We start from the raw sequence: 19,845 nt of genomic DNA on the forward strand, positions 1-19,845 counted from the left end.
GTGTGCCTTTCCGGCATATTTAGTCTAAAACGATACCACGATATAAAAACGACTCAAAATGAAATTATCTCAGACTTTCTTGTTTTTTCAACTTCTTCGATTAGAAAACTCCATCGATACATGAATATTTAATTGCCGCTATTCTTTTCTCGTGACAGTTCACAGCTATCCCGCCTTATCGATACCACTCATGCATTTGGTAGCAAAATCTTTCTTTCCGCTCTTTTCAACTACCTGAAGTCCTCTGTTGCGATGTATTACTATCCACTTAGGGACGACGTTATTTTGGGGTGGGGGGTGGGGAATTTTTAATCCGAAGACACAAACTTGACGATATGCGTTATTCACAACCAAAGCATCCACAAATACCTGACAATAACATGAATAAGTTAAGTCCACATCATGATTGTGTTAACAATGTATTATTTCAACAATGTATTGTTCAGATATTCAGTTTGTAGAAGCGATTTTAGGTGATTTTTTTAGGGGAGGGGGGAGGGGGTTTGCAGTCTCTAATAGACCTCAATGTTCCCTCCCCTTCCCCGTCAAAGAGGCTTCGAACATAAAGTATCATGTTCTTACGCAAACGCAATGCAATTCTACATGTGATGGACTTATGTTTTACAGTTTGTAATTTTAAAGCTCGAATAGCTGATAAATAAATTCTCTAACTTGCTCAATGAACCGCTGATCCTTGGCGTGCATTTATAAATTATTGTAAGCACCCAGTCAACTGTGATCACATAAATGAATAGGACATTTTATGACGAGTCCTCTCCCTTAAGTTTTCCTTTGCTAAAGTTGTGATTGTCTGTGTTTTTAGTGATGAGTGACGTTTAGACCTGTCTGATTAAATGAAACGCGTTTTGTCATACAGCAATTGGTAAGTCAAATGCAAAACAAGGTGGCATGAATGTGTAAAGATTCAAGAAGCAATTTTTCAGAAGGAATATTTAAAGCTCTTGTTCTTTCCAAAGCGTTAGTTCACTATTGTCGCAGCATTCTAGCTCACTCGGTTTTCATTGGCAACGCGATGCTGAATTTTGCAACCGCAGAACTCGATATGAGTTATTTCAATTTTTTTGTTTGATGATTAAGCAAGTAAAGCAGAACTGTATTACTCAGTGGTTGCATGACTTAATAAAAAAAGGAAGGTGTGATTCGGAGTTATTGGTAAACTGCAGTCATCCATGATTCAAACATGTAGATATTGGCCTGTTGTAATTGCATCCTGGAAAAGGGAATTTTCCCTCTTTCACTATTCATTGCTCTGTGGTTTCATTAATACGCCCATTTCTACAGTCAACCTTACTCAACCATTGAAGCTGTTCAAACGAAAGCCAATTACGTTATTGATAGAAACTAAAGCAGAAGTAAGTTTTATTTATCTTGCGTAAATTAATCTCTGTTACCCTCAAATAACCTAATTGCAAATTCGTCCATGTTAGATCTTACAGGAAGTTAAAACTTCCAGTCAAGTCTTTAAAAAGATTGTTGCTTATAGAAACATCTTTCCACCTCTTAAAATGAGCCTTCAGAAATAAGAAAAAAAAAACAATGTAGTGTGGTGTCGAAGGGCACAGTTCGGCTGTAACCCGGCTTCCGGTACCCATGCGTGTTTTAACCCCTTCACTTGGATACGGTAATACTGCAGGTCATCCCTTACATGATCTTGAAAGCGAAGGTTGGCTCAACCTCGACAATGACACCACCTCGCACGGTCTAAACATATAGGTGAAGTTAGTACAAGGATATCTACAGCTATAGGCGCCCTTAAACGTATAAGACCATTCATCTCAGAACAAGGCACTGCCCTCCAAATCTATCAAGCGTTCATCTTACCCCACTTTGATTATTGTAGCTCCGTTTGGGGCAATTGCAACTGAACTTGAAGTGATGAGCTGCAAAATCTTCAAACTAGAGCTGCCAGGGCAATTACCAGGTCCAATTATGACACAAAGTGCCGTTTTCCTTTTGAATCTGGTTAATTGGGATCATCTAATATTACACGCCGGCAATAGACTAAAGCCATATTGATGTTTAAAATGACCAAAGGTCTCTCCCCAGCGTACCTCCAGAATTTATTTTATACCCGCAGTACACAGTCTAACTTAAGAGACTCTGAGGCTAAACTCGAGTTGCCTATGCCACGTTCGAATTATTGGAAGCGTGCTTTTTGCTTTTTGTTATAGTGGAGCACGGTTATGGATACGTTTGTTCGTCGGCTTTAATACGGAAATTACAGTGGTTTAAAAACTTTAAAAGTAGGACTGAGTGGTAAGATACGTAATGAACAGCAATCGACAATTTTCAGTACCGTCGATTTCACCGTTACGAGAGAATGACACAACACAGAATACATGATATTCCATAACCTTTTATTACTTTAAAAAGCAGATTAAACATCAAGCGTCTTTACCTTTCTTTCCTTCCAGCTTTATCCTTGATTTGACATTGGATCATCTCATCGAAAAAGTTTTAATTGTCTTTTAGTTATTGAAGAATGGTAGATGGAAAGTTACAAGCTGTAGAGCAGCGAATGCTAGAGCTTGCCATTGCGATAAGTGTAGAAGACAGGTATCGTGAAGGAAGGGCTCATTTTCATCTCGGCGGTGCTTACCTCAACCTACCTGATTATCAACAGGCCATAAAAAATTATGCACAAGCATTACATATTTTCATAGAAATAGGCTGCAGGGCTGACGAGGGAGCAGTCTATGGGAACCTGGGCATTGCCTATTTTAGGCTAGGTAATTTTAAACAAGCCATTGAGTACTGCAAAAAACATCTTAGTATTGCAAAAGAAGTAGGGGATAGGGCTGGGGAAGGATCAGCCTATGGAAATCTGGGAATTGCCTATCTTAGCGTAGGTAGTTTTAAACAAGCCATTGAGTACTGCGAAAAACATCTTAGTATTGCAAAAGAAATAGGGGATAGGGCTGGGGAGGCATCAGCCTATGGAAGTCTCGGAATTGCCTATCTTAGGGTAGGTAATTTTAAACAAGCCATTGAGTACTACGAAAAACATCTTAGTATTGCTAAAGAAGTAGGGGATAGGGCTGGGGAGGCATCAGCCTATGGAAATCTGGGAGATGCCTATCGCAGTCTAGGTAATTTCAAACAAGCCATTGAGTACTGCGAAAAACATCTTAGTATTGCAAAAGAAGTAGGGCATAGGGCTGGGGAAGGATCAGCCTATGGAAATCTGGGAAATGCCTATCGCAATCTTGGTAATTTTAAACAAGCCATTGAGTACTACCAAAAATGTCTTAGTATTGCTAAAGAAGTGGGGGATAGGGTTCAGGAGGGATCAGCCTATGGAAATCTGGGAAATGCCTATCTTTCTCTTGGTAACTTTAAACAAGCCATTGGGTACTACGAAAAAGATCTTAGTATTGCTAAAGAAGTAGGGGATAGGGCTGGGGAGGGATCAGCCTATGGAAATCTGGGAATTGCCTATCACAATCTAGGTAATTTTAAACAAGCCATTGAGTACTGCGAAAAACATCTTAGTATTGCTAAAGAAGTAGGGGATAGAGCTGGGGAAGGATCAGCCTATGGAAATCTGGGAAATGCCTATCGCAATCTAGGTAATTTTAAACAAGCCATTGAGTACTGCGAAAAAGGTCTTAGTATTGCTAAAGAAGTAGGGGATAGGGCTGGGGAGGGATCAACCTATGGAAATCTGGGAAATGCCTATCGCAATCTAGGTAATTTTAAACAAGCCGTTGACTACTACGAAAAACATCTTAGTATTGCTAAAGAAGTAGGAGATAGGGCTGAGGAGGGATTAGCCTATGGAAATCTGGGATATGCCTATTGCAATCTAGGTTATTTTAAGGAAGGCAAGGAGTACCATGAACACAGTCTTAGCATTTTCAGGGAAATTGGAGTTTGTCTAGGAGAGGGAATCGCGTGGTATTCGCAAGGTCGTGATTATGAATTGTTGGGTTCCTTGAGTAATGCACTTAGTTGTTATCGTTTAAGTATAAAACATTTTGATGAAACAAGGCATAGTCTGAAGTCAGAAGATGAATGGAAAATAAGTTTTCGTGATTGTCATCACATGTCATACACTGCTCTGTGGAGGACACTTTTGAAGAATGGAGAGATTGAAGAAGCTTTGTATGCTGCTGAGAAAGGTCGAGCACAGGCTCTGATTGATATTTTGAAAGATCAATACGGCATTGACTCTCAGTCCTTTTCTGCACTTGCTCCGAATCAAACTCTTACAGCTGCATTAGAGCTTTTACCTTCACAGGCCGTTTTTGTGGCACTTGACGAGAACAAGATCACGTTTTGGGTGCTAAGAAAAGACAGCAAGATCAGCTTTCGACAAAACGAAATCGCTCATGGAAGTGCTGATTTTTTTATGGAAACTATTTTGAAAGAGGTCGGCGTAAGGGATGGTGTCAGATGCGAGAATCGTTCTTTGGATCCACTACGCAGTGACCTGTCTTGCAGCGAAAAAGTTATCAGTGAGAAATCAGTTCTACCATCTTCATACTCTGTTAACTCTTTACAACCGTTGTATGATGTCTTACTCGGGCCAATTGCAGACTTGCTCCAAGGAAATGAGTTAATCGTTGTTCCCGATGGACCATTTTGCTTGGCTCCATATTCTGCATTGAGTGAATCTATCAGGATCCGCACCGTTCCCTCGTTGACCGCTTTTAATGTGATCGTTGGTGCACCTGAAGACTTCCACAGTAAGACTGGAGCACTGCTTGTAGGTGATCCGTGGTTGAAGGAAGTTACTAACAATAAAGGGGAGCCCATTTTGAAACAGCTACCGTACGCAAAACAAGAAGTAGAAATGATTGGACAACTTCTGCAGACAACACCACTGACTGGAAATCTGAGGTGCTGAAATGTATGAAATCAGTTGCGTTAGTTCACATTGCAGCACATGGATGCCAAAAAACGGGAGAAATTGCTTTAGCCCCAAATACCGAACGGAAATCGCCAATCCCCACAGAGGAAGACTTCATTTTGAAAATGTCGGATGTTCAGAGAATTTCTCTTCGAGCAAGACTAGTTGTTCTGAGCTGTTGTCACAGTGGCCAGGGAGAAGTGAAGTCTGAGGGAGTGGTGGGAATTGCAAGGGCTTTCCTGTGTGCTGGAGCTCGGTCTGTTTTCGTGTCACTCTGGGCAATTGATGACCAGGTAACGTTGCTGTTCATGAGGAGCTTCTACCAGCACCTGGTAGATGGAAAACGCACAAGTGCAGCTCTTCAACTGGCAATGAAATCTCTGCGAGAGTCAAAGAAGTATTGGGCTATAAAGCACTGGGCGCCATTTGTGCTGGTTGGTGATGATGTCACGCTGGAATTTCCAAAAAAATGGTAAGTGAAGTTCGAGTTTAATGCAGAAAACAAGAATACTTTCAAATTGGAAAACTGACGATAGGAATCACACTGCAAATAGGACTAAGATGGCATGATAACGAGATGCTAGCTTCGTAGTGTAAACAATTCAAAGTTTCCTCTAACACGCTTTTGTCAAAAATGTAATTCCCACATGCCTATCACGCATGCACAGAAGCATAAACGATACACTTTGCATTGGTGGACAAACTGTTTTCGTTCAGCCTTTTCTCGCTTTTTGGTAACTGGTGAAGATGGCTCATTTAATCACCTTGTGATGTCTCTTTTGGTGTTTCTGTTCTCCCATAGGTCTCTGAACGTCATCTTTTGTAGGGAATTCGAAGACAGCATCATCCTGCACGTAGCCATTCGCATCGGCGCATTGTGTATGCTCGAAAGTACCAGCTATATTTAGAGCTGTTTTTACTTTTTTTCAATTTTCAAGAATCGATGTTGAAGATGCTAGAAGACTACCTGGCAGAGCCTGACGCTTCAGTTATTGCCGAGCTTGTAAAAGAAAGTACAGTGGGTTAAAAGTCATGGTTATGCCAGTAGAACAAGCTCCAAAGGTTTAGTAGAGGTTTACTGCGTTAACTAAACCAACAGACTGAGATTATTGTAAGTGAAATTGTGACAGAAAGCTTAGATTTATAGTAAAATGCTAGTTTCACCCGTTATTTTGATACTTCGTTTCTCATATAACTTTAAAAGTCAGTGTTGCTCCAATGGCGATCAAAATCATAGTGCTATAGCTGAGTTGCTAAAAATCATGTTTTAGTTGTTTGAAACTGTTTTTGTTGTCACTTTCGGTGATGGACCTTAACATGACGCTTTTACCGTGATAAGGAAAAGAGACACGTTTGCAACATTCAAAGATCATAAAGAAGGGAAACGACGGGTGAAATTTTTGTCCTATTCTTCTGCATAACAAATGAGTGAGATCATTAGCAATAAAGAAGCCTTTTTTCTTTTTTAAATAAATTTCCAAGTTCTTTATAGGGTTTACCCTCCTCGAGTTATCGGTGATGTTTTTAAGCAAAGTGAAAGAATGTGTTTGCATTCGAAAGTAGTTTAACTTCTGGAATAATAGTTGGGGAACTAACAAATCCGCTGCAAAGTTTGAAAAAATTCTCTGGAGTAGATTCATAGCCACCTTCACAACTGGAAAATCTTAAGGTGGCTCTAAATCCGCTCCTGAGAATTTTTTATACCTCTGCAAGTTTTATCGTAGCCTGCTAACCACTTTACAGCAATAAAAAATGGAGGTCACCAAGTTCGTTTTTTCGAGCTTTTGAAGACAAAATATAGGGCATTTTTTTAAAAGGCTTTTTCGTAGCCATGGTAATCTTTTACGTCACATTAATGAGTGCACCTTGTTAAGAAATGATTGGTGTTTCATTTGGTAACATAACATTTGATGTTAAGTGAAAAAGTTGGGGTAGATTCAATTCTTCCAAATAGTGCAGTTGGTTGCACGTGTTGGTTTGAGCCTCAAGGGAACGAAAGGCTAGAGGCAGCCTATACTATGGCCTTTAATTTAGACCATTTCCGTCGCAAGGGTCAAACTGATGGTATTTGGATATCTGGGTCATGTAACGCAATCGAATGCTTAATTACGTTTAAAACTGAAACCCTAATTTAATATAAGGCTCTGTTGCATTTTGCGATTTTTCATGCAACTGCTCTCGAAACGCCATAGCGAGACACGTTGCAAGTTGCACACTTTACAACTGCCAAAAACAAGGTGCGACAAATTGCAGAACCCTTCGGGGAAAGTAGAATCCATTGCTACCTTGCGCATTGGTTTACCGAATTAACACATACTCCAACGCGTGCTGTGAAATCTGCCCTACAACTTGTGTCGCAACGGATTGCCTCATCAGTCAGTGTAATGTTCCTTTAACGTCATGAGATCATCGAAAGGGAGACAAATTGCAAGAAACGTTGCCCAGTGTAAAAACTGCCAAGCCAGTAGCTTTGCAATGAGAGATCTCTCGTCAAAACAAAATTGACCGACAAGTTGCTCGAAAAATTGCCGAGTGTAACAGCGCCTTTATGAGTCAAGTAAGTAAGGAAACCATCTAACGTTGGATACGACAACTCACTCTCCATTTGCTTATCATATAACTTTATTAGAAATCAGAAATATGCTCAGTTTTACAAAATGTGTTAAAATGTGTCTTCCAAACGCACATACAAAATGCGTTTGTGAAGATCTGTAGATTAATGTTTATTTTGGGGAAAATGTTACAAAAAAGCTTTGTAAACGAGGCATTAAGCACTCTGCAAAGGAAACAGTGTTGAAGTCGGGGATTAGATGTATTAGCTGTGTATATCTACAGTTTGTAGGTATAGGCACCGATTTTAAAAGGGTTTCCTTTTCGATATCTTCGGTGCTATCCAAAAAAAGACGACGTAGGTCTGGTTTCGAAAGCTTTGCATGTGTTTGTCAATTGCTACTCCGTCCATGAAAACAGTGATTTCATTTCGTCCTGGTGTAAACATAAAAACAAACAGTATTAAGTTAAGCCACAAACAAAGTCTGGAAAAGTTAAGTAGTCAAAATGAAGTATGCTACAACAATAAAGGATTTGCTTGGCATGCCAATATGACCGTCATTTCATTTTTTGCTTTGCTTTTTTCTTGTTTGCTGGGGAGGGGGATAACCCCTTCAAAAGTACTTATTGTAGATTGCAAGGGTAAGTTTTTTCCACAACTAAGCTTTTAAGTGGCCTCGGAATTATAGCCGGAATTTACAAAAGTGTACCCCTATTTCACATTTGAAGCATTAATGTGCACATTAGTCTGACATTGTATTGACTGAATACTTTTTATGATGACAGCAAATTCCAAGGAAAAGGTCATGAATTTTTTACTTGTCATGCTTTAAGCCAAACGTATTTAAAGTCGTGATAATTGCATACCTCTGCCACACGAGCTCCTCGCGGTCGTACTCTTCGTTTGAAGCGTACATGGCCGACACCGCGGCAAAATGAGTGCGCGTGCTCTACTTCGAACACCGATTTTAATGGTACCTCGGGCGTGGAAGTGATTCCCGCGTGGGTCAAGCCTGCGCACTCATTTTGCCGCGGTGAGTTAAACACATCACAGTTCCAAGAATAATAAACACAGTGATACCCGGCATCGCCACGAACGCTCCCAATCCAGATGAGAGCGTTGTCGGCTTGGAGCTGTCCAAAATGACGCTGTGGTCTGGAATGTGGAAAATAAGGGAAAACCCAGTTACACGGCATAGCTTCCTGTGCTATGAAGAGCTGGTAACACTGAAAGCCCCACGGTGAACCAGTTACGTCCCTCCCTCCGGCGATCAGTGCTTCGTTCAACGGGTATTAAAAGCCATAGCTATACAGATCAAATAAAAAAGTCGAAAGCCACCACTAAAATCACCAGTGATCGGAGTGGCTACCTGTGGATCCAAAAGCCTTTCACTAAAGGAGCACGATAATCCAAAAAGACTTGTTTAATTCACCGAAACGTACCAACGCAAGTTTTGTTGTCTTTTTGCAAGAAGAAGCCATTTGAGCAGCAACAGTTGTAACTTCCTTCGGTGTTGTTACAAAGTTGCGAACAGCCGTCACGAGGAGCGTCAAATAGACCAACAATTAATTTAGTGGGCGAAAAAAGCCAGTCAGTCAGTCAGTCAGTCAGTCAGTCAGTCAGTCAGTCAGTCAGCGGTTAAGCTTGTCGTCTAACCAAACACTCATTTAGCCAGTCACAGGACGTCAGCAAGCCAGACAGCCATTAAGTCAATTAAACAAGAAATTGCGCCCCCCCCCCCCCCCACTTAGTGTCAATCAGTCAGTCTTTTATCCAGTTTGGCTGTCAGCCAGCCATTCTGTTAATCAATCGAGTAGCCTTCGCTTCACGTATCTCCTCACAAAAAACCCACTCACTTGAGTGCTACTATGATCACTTCCTTTTTTTTTTCTGATTTTGAAAGTGTGTTTGCTTAACACCTGACTGGCAAAATTTTCAAGCTCAGTGAGCTTTGATTTTTATCCAGAGGCTCTTTGCACAAGTATTAATAGACCTTTACGATGGCCGCCATGTTGGATTTGCTATTATCATGCAAATTAGCTCGGCGGGTCTAAAACACAGGTCACATTCCACAGGTCACTCGTTGCAGGTCATTGTTTTACCTTTTTGAAAGTAACCCAAAACCTTCAATTTGGCTAACCCTAGGCCTAAAAACCAACCTTAAGCCTAGGGTTAGCCAAATTGAGGGTTTTGGTTACTTTCCAAAACGTAAAACAACGAGATGCTTCTGTGAAGCATACACTGGGTTGCCTGTGGTACGTGCTACAGAAAATCAGAAGGCACTGAATTGTGTGGTATTGAAATACAGCGTTCCAGTCTCTGAAGAATAACAAATAAAAGGGAGGCGAGAAACATTGGCTTCTGGGCTGGCATGTTGATAGTTTTCAAGTTCCTCACAACTTCTTTTCACCACAAGTGTGCCCTCTGAACACCTGACAGCTTTGTAATAATAAACTTCACTGAAATTAAGCCCTGTTTCGCGGGGTTACTGTTAGGATGGGAGACCAAAACAATAAACCCCTCGTAAAAAACAGAAACATCTGACCGAAAATACTATTAACGCTAACAAATGCGAACTCAGCAAGGTACAGATTTTGTTAGCTTGCTTTAGGCAAAACAAATATTGATGAAAAAGCAAATAACTATTGATACACAGTTTTCAGAAAGAGCAGAAGGAAGTTTCCCGGACGGTCGATCGAGAATAAAATATTTACGACATGAAAACAACATTAATTTTGAACCGTGAATATAGAATATAAAAAGTTACGATCAGCGACAAACATTTTGGGAGATTTTTGCTACGTTCAAGTAAATTGCAAAATCGAAAGTGACATGGCCGGAATTCAGCGGGCGCCGTGATTAAGTTACCGCGGCATGTTTACTCGCCAAACAGTGAAGCATCTGTGTCAAATGATGGCAAGATATCGGGTTTTTGTAAGTTTCTTTTTCTGTCAAGTGTTTTAAAGTTTGACAATGAAATGAGCGAAGTCAAAACAAAGATCACAATCGCCCAACTCTTGTTTATGCAAAGTCAAAATTTATCACCAGGTAATTCCATCATTTCTGAAATAGCAGGTACTTTATTATTCATCTGCCACAGGAAAAATTTTGGATTCCCAAATTGGGAAATTTCTGTAAATTTTCCCAAATTTGGGAAAAATTTGGAACCTTATACCACCTTTTACTTCACAATTAGGGATTTTTTTGGGAAAAAAAATAAATTATCTTTTCAGAACTCAACTTTGGGAAAAATATGGGATTTTACCCAATTCTGGGAAATAAATGGAACATGATTTTCCTTCTCTGGGAAAATATTGGACAAAAAATTGGGAATTTTTTGTGATGAAAAAAAGCAAAAATTGCTATTTTGGGAAAATGTTGGGAAATCTTAATACCATTCAACTTTTTCCCATATTTATTTGTATTTGGGACATAATTTTTTCAGAAATGGGAAAATATTGGGAAAACGGTTTTGGAAAATACCGGATTTACCCAAATCTAAGAGAGAATTGAGACATAGCTCTCTTACTAAGCAAAACGTTTGGGCAACAAAAGTGGGAATTTTTAGTTCTGGAAAAGGTCAAAGTTACTGTTTTTAAAAAAGATTGGGAAAGTTAAAAACTAATTCCCATGAGTTATGTATGAGGACATTATTTCCCAAATCTTGGATTTGAAACAGCTGCTAACCGGCTGCAATTATTTGATATGAAGCTATTGCTACAAGGGTATTAGAGGTGCATTTATATGGTACAAGTGAAAAGAAAACTAGAAGTAAAAAAAAATCAGACACATGTGGTGTTGACTTGTATTATGCATTGTATTATATAAATGTTTCATTATGGCATGTGTTATCACTGCAGGAGCACAATGTGATGCTACTTCTTGTCCAAATCGGAGGACTTTTTTCGCTACTTTCCATATAGTTTGCCGCCATGTTGCTTTTTGTGATGGATATATGCTGTCCTAATAACACAGTGGGCTCAGAATCACCGTGCATGGACCATTTTTCGGCGGGAACGCATAGCCAACCTTAGCCAATCAGTTCACGACTTTCAAACACGGACCAATCATGAGCCAGCGTGGCTGGTGGCTTTGTTTGCGCACTTAAGAGGAAATGTCCACTAAAACCGAGCGAAAATAAAAAAGGTTGGCACATGATGAAAAAAACAAATTCTTCATATTTCATACAAAGATAGGCTATCATACTGTAAGAAACGTGGTGGGATTTTTTTCTTGAAAGATTTATTTTAATTCCCGACAAGGACGAAATTCTGTTCGGCCCCCGCGATCAGAGAAAACGCCGCCATTTTAGCGTAAGATGCTAAATTCAAATCAATCCCCACTTTCAGTTCGCATCGCTTTTAACCTCACATTTGTGCCCAGAAACTTCTTTAATACGTGTCAACGAGTAATTCGAGCCTAAACATTCACTTCTGTGTCGAAACAGAAATTCAGGGAAAGCCGTGAAAAATTAGCAAAATTTTGCGTGATCGAAATTCCCGGCTCGGTGCATTTTTTCAGAAGGAGATATCCATTCCCGGTAAAATAGCAAATCGCCCGAAATTTTTAGATTTAGTTAGTAGAAACGTTGGTCTTAATCCGGATATAAAAATTAGCGCCGGGCTTTTTATCAGCGCCGACTATCAACACCCTCAAAATCGGCAAAGTCACAGCATCAATCCGTCAACTTGTGTAAATGGTGTCACGGAAGTCAAGCCGTGACTTCTGCCACTTCTTTTCAGTTGCTCATGATATCTTTCGTTTCTTAATTACTGGCGTATTATGAATGCGATTGCAAGATTTAAAGGGCTTTTTGCACTTGAACTAACATGTACAAAACATATTTGCGTGTATATTTAATTAAAGTGAGGAATGAAGAGCGACTTATCATTATCAATTTCACAGTAATCCTGCGCTTGTTTTTCATATTTATTTGGAAGCATCAAGCCTAAAAAATAAATTATGTGCGAAATGAAGGAAACAAACTTTACGTTGTCGTTGTGGTAAAATAAATTCTGATTTCAACCTGTTAAGGTTGAAATCAGAATTTATTAAAAACCTTAAGGATGTCACGCAACGATTTGGACGTAATAAACCCCAGTCAGGCTCTCAAAAAAATTGAGGCTCGACAAAAAATTGAGCCCTACTATTTTAAACTGTATTCCTAACTGTTTCGCGAGATAAGTGAGTTCTGAATACACGAAAGTAGCATATCGGGTCCCTTCAGTAAAACGCTGCGCACGTACTAGATATTCGATTAAGTTCAACTTTGAAAAATAATAAAATCGTCAGCGCGTAAAGAACCGTGACAAACTGAGATGCAATAACGAGGACGAGAACGGCCAACGGGAAGTTTGGGGAAAAAGGTGTCAAAAAGTGCCACTAACTATATTGCACGCGCAACATAAAACGTTCAAAGAGAGCAGTCATAAGACTGCGCAGAACAAAATGCTACCCCATTAATCCAGGCGATGTTACGGTTTTTGGCAATTTTAAGGATTTTAAACCCCACCAAATCGCAAGTATAAAAGTCCAATGTCCCGTTTTTTAAACTCGTATACAGAACTGCGTATTGTGAAAACAATTAGCAAATGTTATCTTGAAATTCCTTATCATACATTGCATTGTGAAATAATTCAGAATCACGGGCAGCAAAGAAACGAAAACTTGACCTGAACTTTGAAAAGAAAATGTGGAATTCTGGTTCGGATATAATTTACTTAATCCAATACATACTACTTTAATCATAGCTGCTTACAAGTACACTTATCACTGAGCGTTTTTAATTTTTCGATGTACGGTTTCCGGCGCCTAACCTTGATGTCGTCAACAGCGATACCAAAGTGACAACACATCTCTCTTAGGAGTGGGATTGAAAGGGTGTTCAGTTTCCCTGTAGAGGACAGTTCGCAAAGGTTGAAAGAGTCAAACACAATCGGGTGCCTTGGTGTGAGATCGTCAACCACTTGGGATATCATGGTATCAATGTCAGCCTCATATCTAGCAGTCTCCATCACCTCGATTTCAGCTTCTTCGTCAAGAGTTTTCTTTGACGCAAGACGTGAAAAGAATCCTCCTATTTGATTGGTTGTCAGGAAGTCGTCACTGGAACATCCCGGTACCATTGATATCTTTGCATGCATCATAGATCGAGCCACTGATGCCGGATCAGTTTTTTGCCCTGTCATCTCTCCGAGTTTGAACTTTTTGATAAGATATGACTGTTGTGCAACAGTGAACCTAGTACGTCGAGGTCAAGTGAGACTTGATGGTCGCTGCCTTGCGGTCACACGCACCCTTTCCTCCCTGTGGATCTGAAAAGTCAAGCCTCTTTTGGCCTAATTTGCTTGAGCTAATAATGACGTGCCTGCAGTGATAGCAGCCGGCATTGTCTTGCCGATAGTAGACGGTTGTCAAGCTTGGCATGATGGATTTCAGCTGCTGGATCATGTCTGCCATTACTGCGAGAACGGCATTGCTATTCTGACTGCAGGCATTAAAAATATGGCAGAATGTCAGCATCTGTATTTCGCCATCTACTCTCGTAAACGCAACACTGATATGCCAAGGAATTCCTCGTTTTGCAAACTAGTCTGTCTGGCTCTCGCGGTACTTCCGTGGCAAATACTTCCTGGCCCAGTCCTGGATGACAAGGACAGAGGATTCGTTTAGTGATTCCAGGAAGTTAATCCTTGCTGAATTTTGGTGGATTGAGCGTAAAATATGTGCCTTCCACGATACTATTTGAGCTTTTGCCTGTTTTACTAAGAAACGCATTTCTTCACAATCGTCATCTGATAAATTGCTTGGGTGTTGTCTATTTCAGCATCCATTGTTGATGCTAACAACTCGCAGCGATCGCAACAGTCGTCATGACTGTGTTTGCAGTCATCATAAAAAGCAGGATCTTTGCAATCACTCAATGCAAACAACCTGCAACGATCTGCCACAGTTGAACCCTCACAAACATGTACCTGCAGTTCTCTTACTGTTTAAGGATTAAAAGAGTGTCATGAACGTTGTCATGGCAACATCACATCTAATGACAGGCAGATATACTCCTATTTTTCGTTTAAATTCCTTAATATTTATAGTTTTCTTCGGCGAATTTTCTTGTTCTTTGCCACATTATGGAAATGATATTGCCTGACATTTTGAAGCGGTAAAAAGTCAAGGTCGCTGAGACGCTTTTGCCAATATTCTGTAATCTGTCTTTTCCTTTACTGTATTCAGACAGATTTTAACAAATGTAGGGTAGTTGATAAGAACTGTATGTGGTTAGAACTGAGCCAATTTAAAACAAATTTTACCCAAGGGAATGCGAGAAAATTAGCAGTTAATTTTACAGATTTGGTCACGCTGCCGTCATAAAGATTGTAAGAACAAACGCGATTCAGGATTTACGCGCCATACCAGTGCCCAGCTTGCGCGCAGCCATAAAACTCTAGGGAGCCTCCTTAATTGAATTTTTTTGGTCTTTGGCCTTACACACGTCACCATTCCCTTGGCCCCAGTCATTCCAATTAAAAAATAAAATCCTTCAATGTCTTTTAGTTAAGCCACCAAAAGCCACACACACTTTCCCAAGACATGGCCAACGTATGCGCAGGAAACTCACAAAATTAGGATCTCTTGACCAAAAGTACAGACTTACCAAAGACATTTCTGCAAAACTGTGGGTGAGACTTTCTTTTGTTACGCTTGAAGGGGTTGCTATGCTAGTCTCACCAAGTAAGCTAGCTGCAAGCCTCTCTCTGCAATCTCTACAAATACCTACAGATAAGACGACATATAACAGATATAATTATTCAGTGAGGCACGCACGATCCTATGTAGATCTGTTTTGTAAATTTTTACATTCACTATGAGAACGTTTGTCAGATTTCCAACAGTGCACAAAATGGTTCCATAACATTGCAAACTCTGCCTCAGAAGTCATCTCCTGTTGATCGACCCCAGAGCATCTCTTAACCACTCAGTGACAGCTCTAGTCATAGCAATGAATTTGCCAATTACAATCCGGATGAGTGAAAATATATGTTAGATTTGCAACTTCTGATTCCGATTGTACTCACACGCACAGCTTAACTTCGGAGTAACATAATTGATTACATACCAGATCCTGCGGGAACAAAGACCCCTGTGTAACGGAGAATTTCCTTGGACTCCTTCTTGCCAAAACCACGATCAGCCTTCCTTTTGTTGGTATGCTTAGCAGAACCCCTTAGCAAGCCCAGATGGACACGAGATCGATTTGCTCCCCTTCGCCAACCAATTCCCAAGCTAGAGCGATGCGCTGGACAGACTGTCCATGCAGAAATTTTACTTGGAAAGGAAAACGTGGAAGCACGAGCGAGAATAAGTTCAATCTCGGAGGAAATATCACTTATTCCAACACTCCTTACATATTCGCCAACACCTCTGTCAAACGATGATAGGGGCACGGTATCACCACTGGGATATCGCTTGTCATAATCGCAAACACCTCCAACTAACTTAAAGAAAGAACATTTACTTTCCATGACGAAAGGGCAGCAATAGCTGTTCTGGCAGTCGCTTCAAGAAACGTAACAGCAGAAGCGCTCTGGACAAGCTTTTTTATGCGGCTGTCAATGAAAGCTAGTCCTGTCAATCAAAGCCAAATTTGAAATTTCCTTGACCACCCGCCTCGTTTCCACTGTATATACTTTAGAATGAAATTTTCTCTCATTAATTCACACGACGTTTTAACAACATTTCGGTAATATTTTATCCCTGATGCTATTACTTTTGGATTAAAAGAAGAAAACCAAGAAAGTGATGTCGTTATTTCAGTAATGCACCGGAAGTTGTTACGATCCTACCCAGAACAGTTGGCTGTTTATTAACCTCATCATATTCTGAAATTTCCACTTCTCTCCGGTATCGCTTACCCAATACAAGACAAAAAGAAATCTCATCGCAGGGAACTATCATCGAGGTATGCTGCAACTTTGTGCTTATGCGACATTTTCAGCGACAACTGTTCAAACGTTTCCTGCTGTGCAAGTGTTTTGTTGTTTACGCGTGTGGACAGATCGATTTTGCCGATTTTGAGAGTGTTGATACTTTGCGGTGATAAAAATCCCGGCACTAATTTGTATATCCGGATTAAGACCAACGTTTCTACTAACTAAATCTAAAAATTTCGGGCGATTTGCTATTTTACCGGGAATGGATATTTCCTTCTGAAAAAATGCACCGAGCCGGGAATTTCGACCACGCGAAATTTTGCTAATTTTTCACGGCTTTCCCTGAATTTCTGTTTCGACACAGAAGTGAATGTTTAGGCTCGAATTACTCGTTGACACGTATTTAATTAGTTTCTGAGCACAAATGTGAGGTTAAAAGCGATGCGAACTGAAAGTGGGGATTGATTTGAATTTAGCATCTTACGCTAAAATGGCGGCGTTTTCTCTGATCGCGGGGGCCGAACAGAATTTCGTCCTTGTCGGGAATTAAAATAAATCTTTCAAGAAAAAAATCCCACCACGTTTCTTACAGTATAATAGGCTATCTTTGTATGAAATATGAAGAATTTTGACTTTTCATCATGTGCCACCTTTTGCTCGATTTTATTGGACATTCCCTCTTAAAAAATAGGCGCCATTTTCTAGAAGTTGTTTGTGGGCTGTTGACGCGTATCGACAGGAGTTCTTGTGCAAAGATGAACGAGGAAATAAACGTGGAAGATAAATCAAAAGTTATCACAGCTCTTCGACCAAGGCATCGCCAAAGCATTTGAAGGTAATTAAAGCTTATTTAAGTCTTCTCGAAAGATGTATACCATTCTGCGATCGTTTTGAAGGTTGAATGAGTTGTTAATTTCACTTTATCATCCATTATTTGATGACAGAAGAAGAAGTAAACTGTCCTTTAGCCATTGCCGATCTCTTACAAAGAGATGCCGACTCCCCAATCTTCGTGAAGCTGGGGTTAAATTACGGGAAAGCCTTGCGATTCAAACAAGAGTTTGAAAAGCTGATTCCGCCATCTCCACGAGGAAAGAGAAGGAACGTTCTGACTACGCTATCGCCAAGCAGTGCTAAGCCTTCGATGGGCGACATGGCCACATTTTCGCCAGAGCTCAAGCGTTTACACCTTTCAAAGTGAGTGTGTTGTTTTGTTCTCAGATTACCTTGATTTATTGGCAAGTGGAAATGTTAGATAAGTTATTTTTGTAATCCAACCGTGGCCGTTTTTGCCAAGTTTTAGTTTCGATGGCCTGGCATGTAAGCTCATACAGTTTGACTTCTAGCTGTTAGGCCAGGCCAGGGGTTTTGTTGGGTGTTTTTTATCAAGGTTTTCGGTAATCCTATTTACCAAAAATACGGGTGTTATGAATTCTGTATTTCAATTATAATTTTAGGTATTTGTATAATTGATTTTGTATTTTTAAGATACACTTGTATTAGTATCACATGCCTGGGGATAGAAATGTGGTTTACTGATTGGTACATGTATCCCATTACTTCTCTCCCCTCCTTAGCTGCCTGGGACGACTGAACTTTTTGTTCAAGTTCATGCTATTTTTGTTTCAGGGGTTACCTATATACTGCAGTGTTATTATATAATTATCCTGTAGGTACATGAAATTCAGGTTTAAGTAATTTCAACCAATTTTTTTTATTCATTACAATTCATTACCATAAATCAGAAGAAAGGAAATTAAAATAACAAACTAGATTGAAATCATTTTAACCAGCTATGTTTAGCGGTTGACTGTGCAACAAGGGAAGTCCTGTGCTCAAGTTTTGCCATTAAAACTACACTGTTGTAAGGGACGACAGCCAGTTTCTATTGGAAACAATTTGGTATTAACATCCCAATAAAACACATGAATCACTGAATTAGCAGCAAATGTTCCTTGAGGAATTTTTTAAAGATAATTTAGAACAGTCTTATTTCATTTTATACAGTACTGGTCAAATGTCTCTTGCATCTTCAACTCCTTTACATTTTGTGTAAATATATACAGACGTAAACAAGTGGGAGTGCTAGCAAGTGAGAACTGGAAACACAAGTTTCCTAAATTTAACACACCAGAGAGAAAAGCTGAGCTTGAACAGTTTGCTAAGAAGATCTCTGATGAATGTTCACTGCCTGAGGCTGGCTTCTTCTCTGATGGTATTGCTCAGCATATTAAAAGCTTCTTCAGTGAGCAACGGAGGTTCCAGAAAACCAAGGAAAAGATATCAAATGCATATATACCTGGTGGTAGATATTTCCTTCACTCATATCATTAGGGTGGAATGCTGTGAATTTTAGGGTTGGTTGGTTGGTATTTAATAAGACATTGCAAGGTTTAAATGACTTGTCCAATGACTGACTGTAATTCGTTTTGAAGTTTGGCTGTATACCTAACAGCTGAATAAATTTGTTTGTTTTGGAATAACTAACAACTATTTCAAACCTTTTTTTAAAGTTATCAGTTAGCAGTAGGTAGCATGATTGCTTTGACATGCTATTGACTGGTTTTCATTTTGCTAGTTTGCAGTATCGCCATCCCCATCAGAGTCCAGCTCCAGCAGCGAGGTAGAATTCACACCTCGACCCAAACTTCCATCTATGGTAAGCTACGGCAAGAAACTTTTGCAACCATTAATTTATGTTAATTTTAATAATGAGATGCTGTTGGTAAATTTTCAAAGAATTGGGTGACTTCCCTTGAAGTAGTCGCACTGTAATAAAGGGAGGTACCTTATTAAGTAAAATGTTAACATTATTACTGCAACATAAGTAACGGAGAGGTATTTCTGCACTTAAGTAATACAGCGTTGATATGAAAGATTCTCTCTTTTGATATATGTAGAAAAATGAACTAATCCACTACATCCTTCTGTTAAACAGCCCAAAGAAAATCGTGGAAAAATGCTTTCTCCTGATAATTCTGAGGTATGCACTGGAATACTGTTTTTAGCATTTTATGGCAGAAAATATATAATATTATAACTAGAATTAAGAAAAAAAATTAAAAAGTATTAAGTCTGTTATACTCACTTTAAAATGTTAAAGATTTTCACGAAAAAAGCAACTTTATGCAGCTCAAATGATTGGCCTATCAAATCTCTCCTTGCCATCCTCTTAGTAAATTTAACAACCTGACAGGTATAGCTTACATTTGATTGAAAATGCTACATTACTGAGGTGATAATCCAACAAAACTGCCTGCTGAGTGTTATATTATTATGTTAATTGGCCTGCTTAGCTCTTTCTTTTCTACACAACCTTGATTACAATCAAAGATGTCAAAGTTCTTATATACCCTCTCCATTATCAGTCAGCATAGACACCAAACACATTATTGAAGTAGGTCTGAATCCTTGTACGTTGCATGATGTTGGGATAATTATCTGGCAAATCTGTCATTATAAGCAAGGTCATTTAATAAAGGCTGTACTTT

The 19,845-nt window shown here is 39.6% G+C and overlaps 2 protein-coding genes and 1 long non-coding RNA gene across 4 annotated transcripts in view; 2 read left to right on the top strand and 1 right to left on the bottom strand.

The window, feature by feature from the left end:
* Positions 1 to 19,845, bottom strand: part of LOC138009560 (uncharacterized) — a 441,051-nt gene that overhangs the window by 215,122 nt on the left and 206,084 nt on the right. The gene's annotated exons all lie outside the window — the stretch shown is intronic.
* LOC138011044 (uncharacterized) lies at positions 3,647 to 7,914 on the top strand. Its single transcript, XM_068858055.1, has 2 exons — positions 3,647 to 5,345; positions 5,812 to 7,914. Exon 1 carries the CDS (start codon positions 4,067 to 4,069, stop codon positions 4,868 to 4,870), a length of 804 nt encoding a protein of 267 aa, XP_068714156.1. The 5' UTR covers positions 3,647 to 4,066; the 3' UTR covers positions 4,871 to 5,345; positions 5,812 to 7,914.
* LOC138011045 (uncharacterized) overlaps positions 17,051 to 19,845 on the top strand; it is a 3,503-nt gene continuing 708 nt past the window's right edge. The window contains exons 1-4 of the mRNA XM_068858056.1: positions 17,051 to 17,189; positions 17,299 to 17,551; positions 18,933 to 19,013; positions 19,293 to 19,337. Coding sequence (XP_068714157.1) covers positions 19,011 to 19,013; positions 19,293 to 19,337 — 48 coding nt within the window. The 5' untranslated portion in view covers positions 17,051 to 17,189; positions 17,299 to 17,551; positions 18,933 to 19,010. The remainder of the gene's footprint in view (positions 17,190 to 17,298; positions 17,552 to 18,932; positions 19,014 to 19,292; positions 19,338 to 19,845) is intronic.

The sequence above is a fragment of the Montipora foliosa genome, chromosome 7, assembly GCF_036669935.1.
Source record: "Montipora foliosa isolate CH-2021 chromosome 7, ASM3666993v2, whole genome shotgun sequence".
In the NCBI taxonomy this organism is placed as follows: domain Eukaryota; kingdom Metazoa; phylum Cnidaria; class Anthozoa; order Scleractinia; family Acroporidae; genus Montipora; species Montipora foliosa.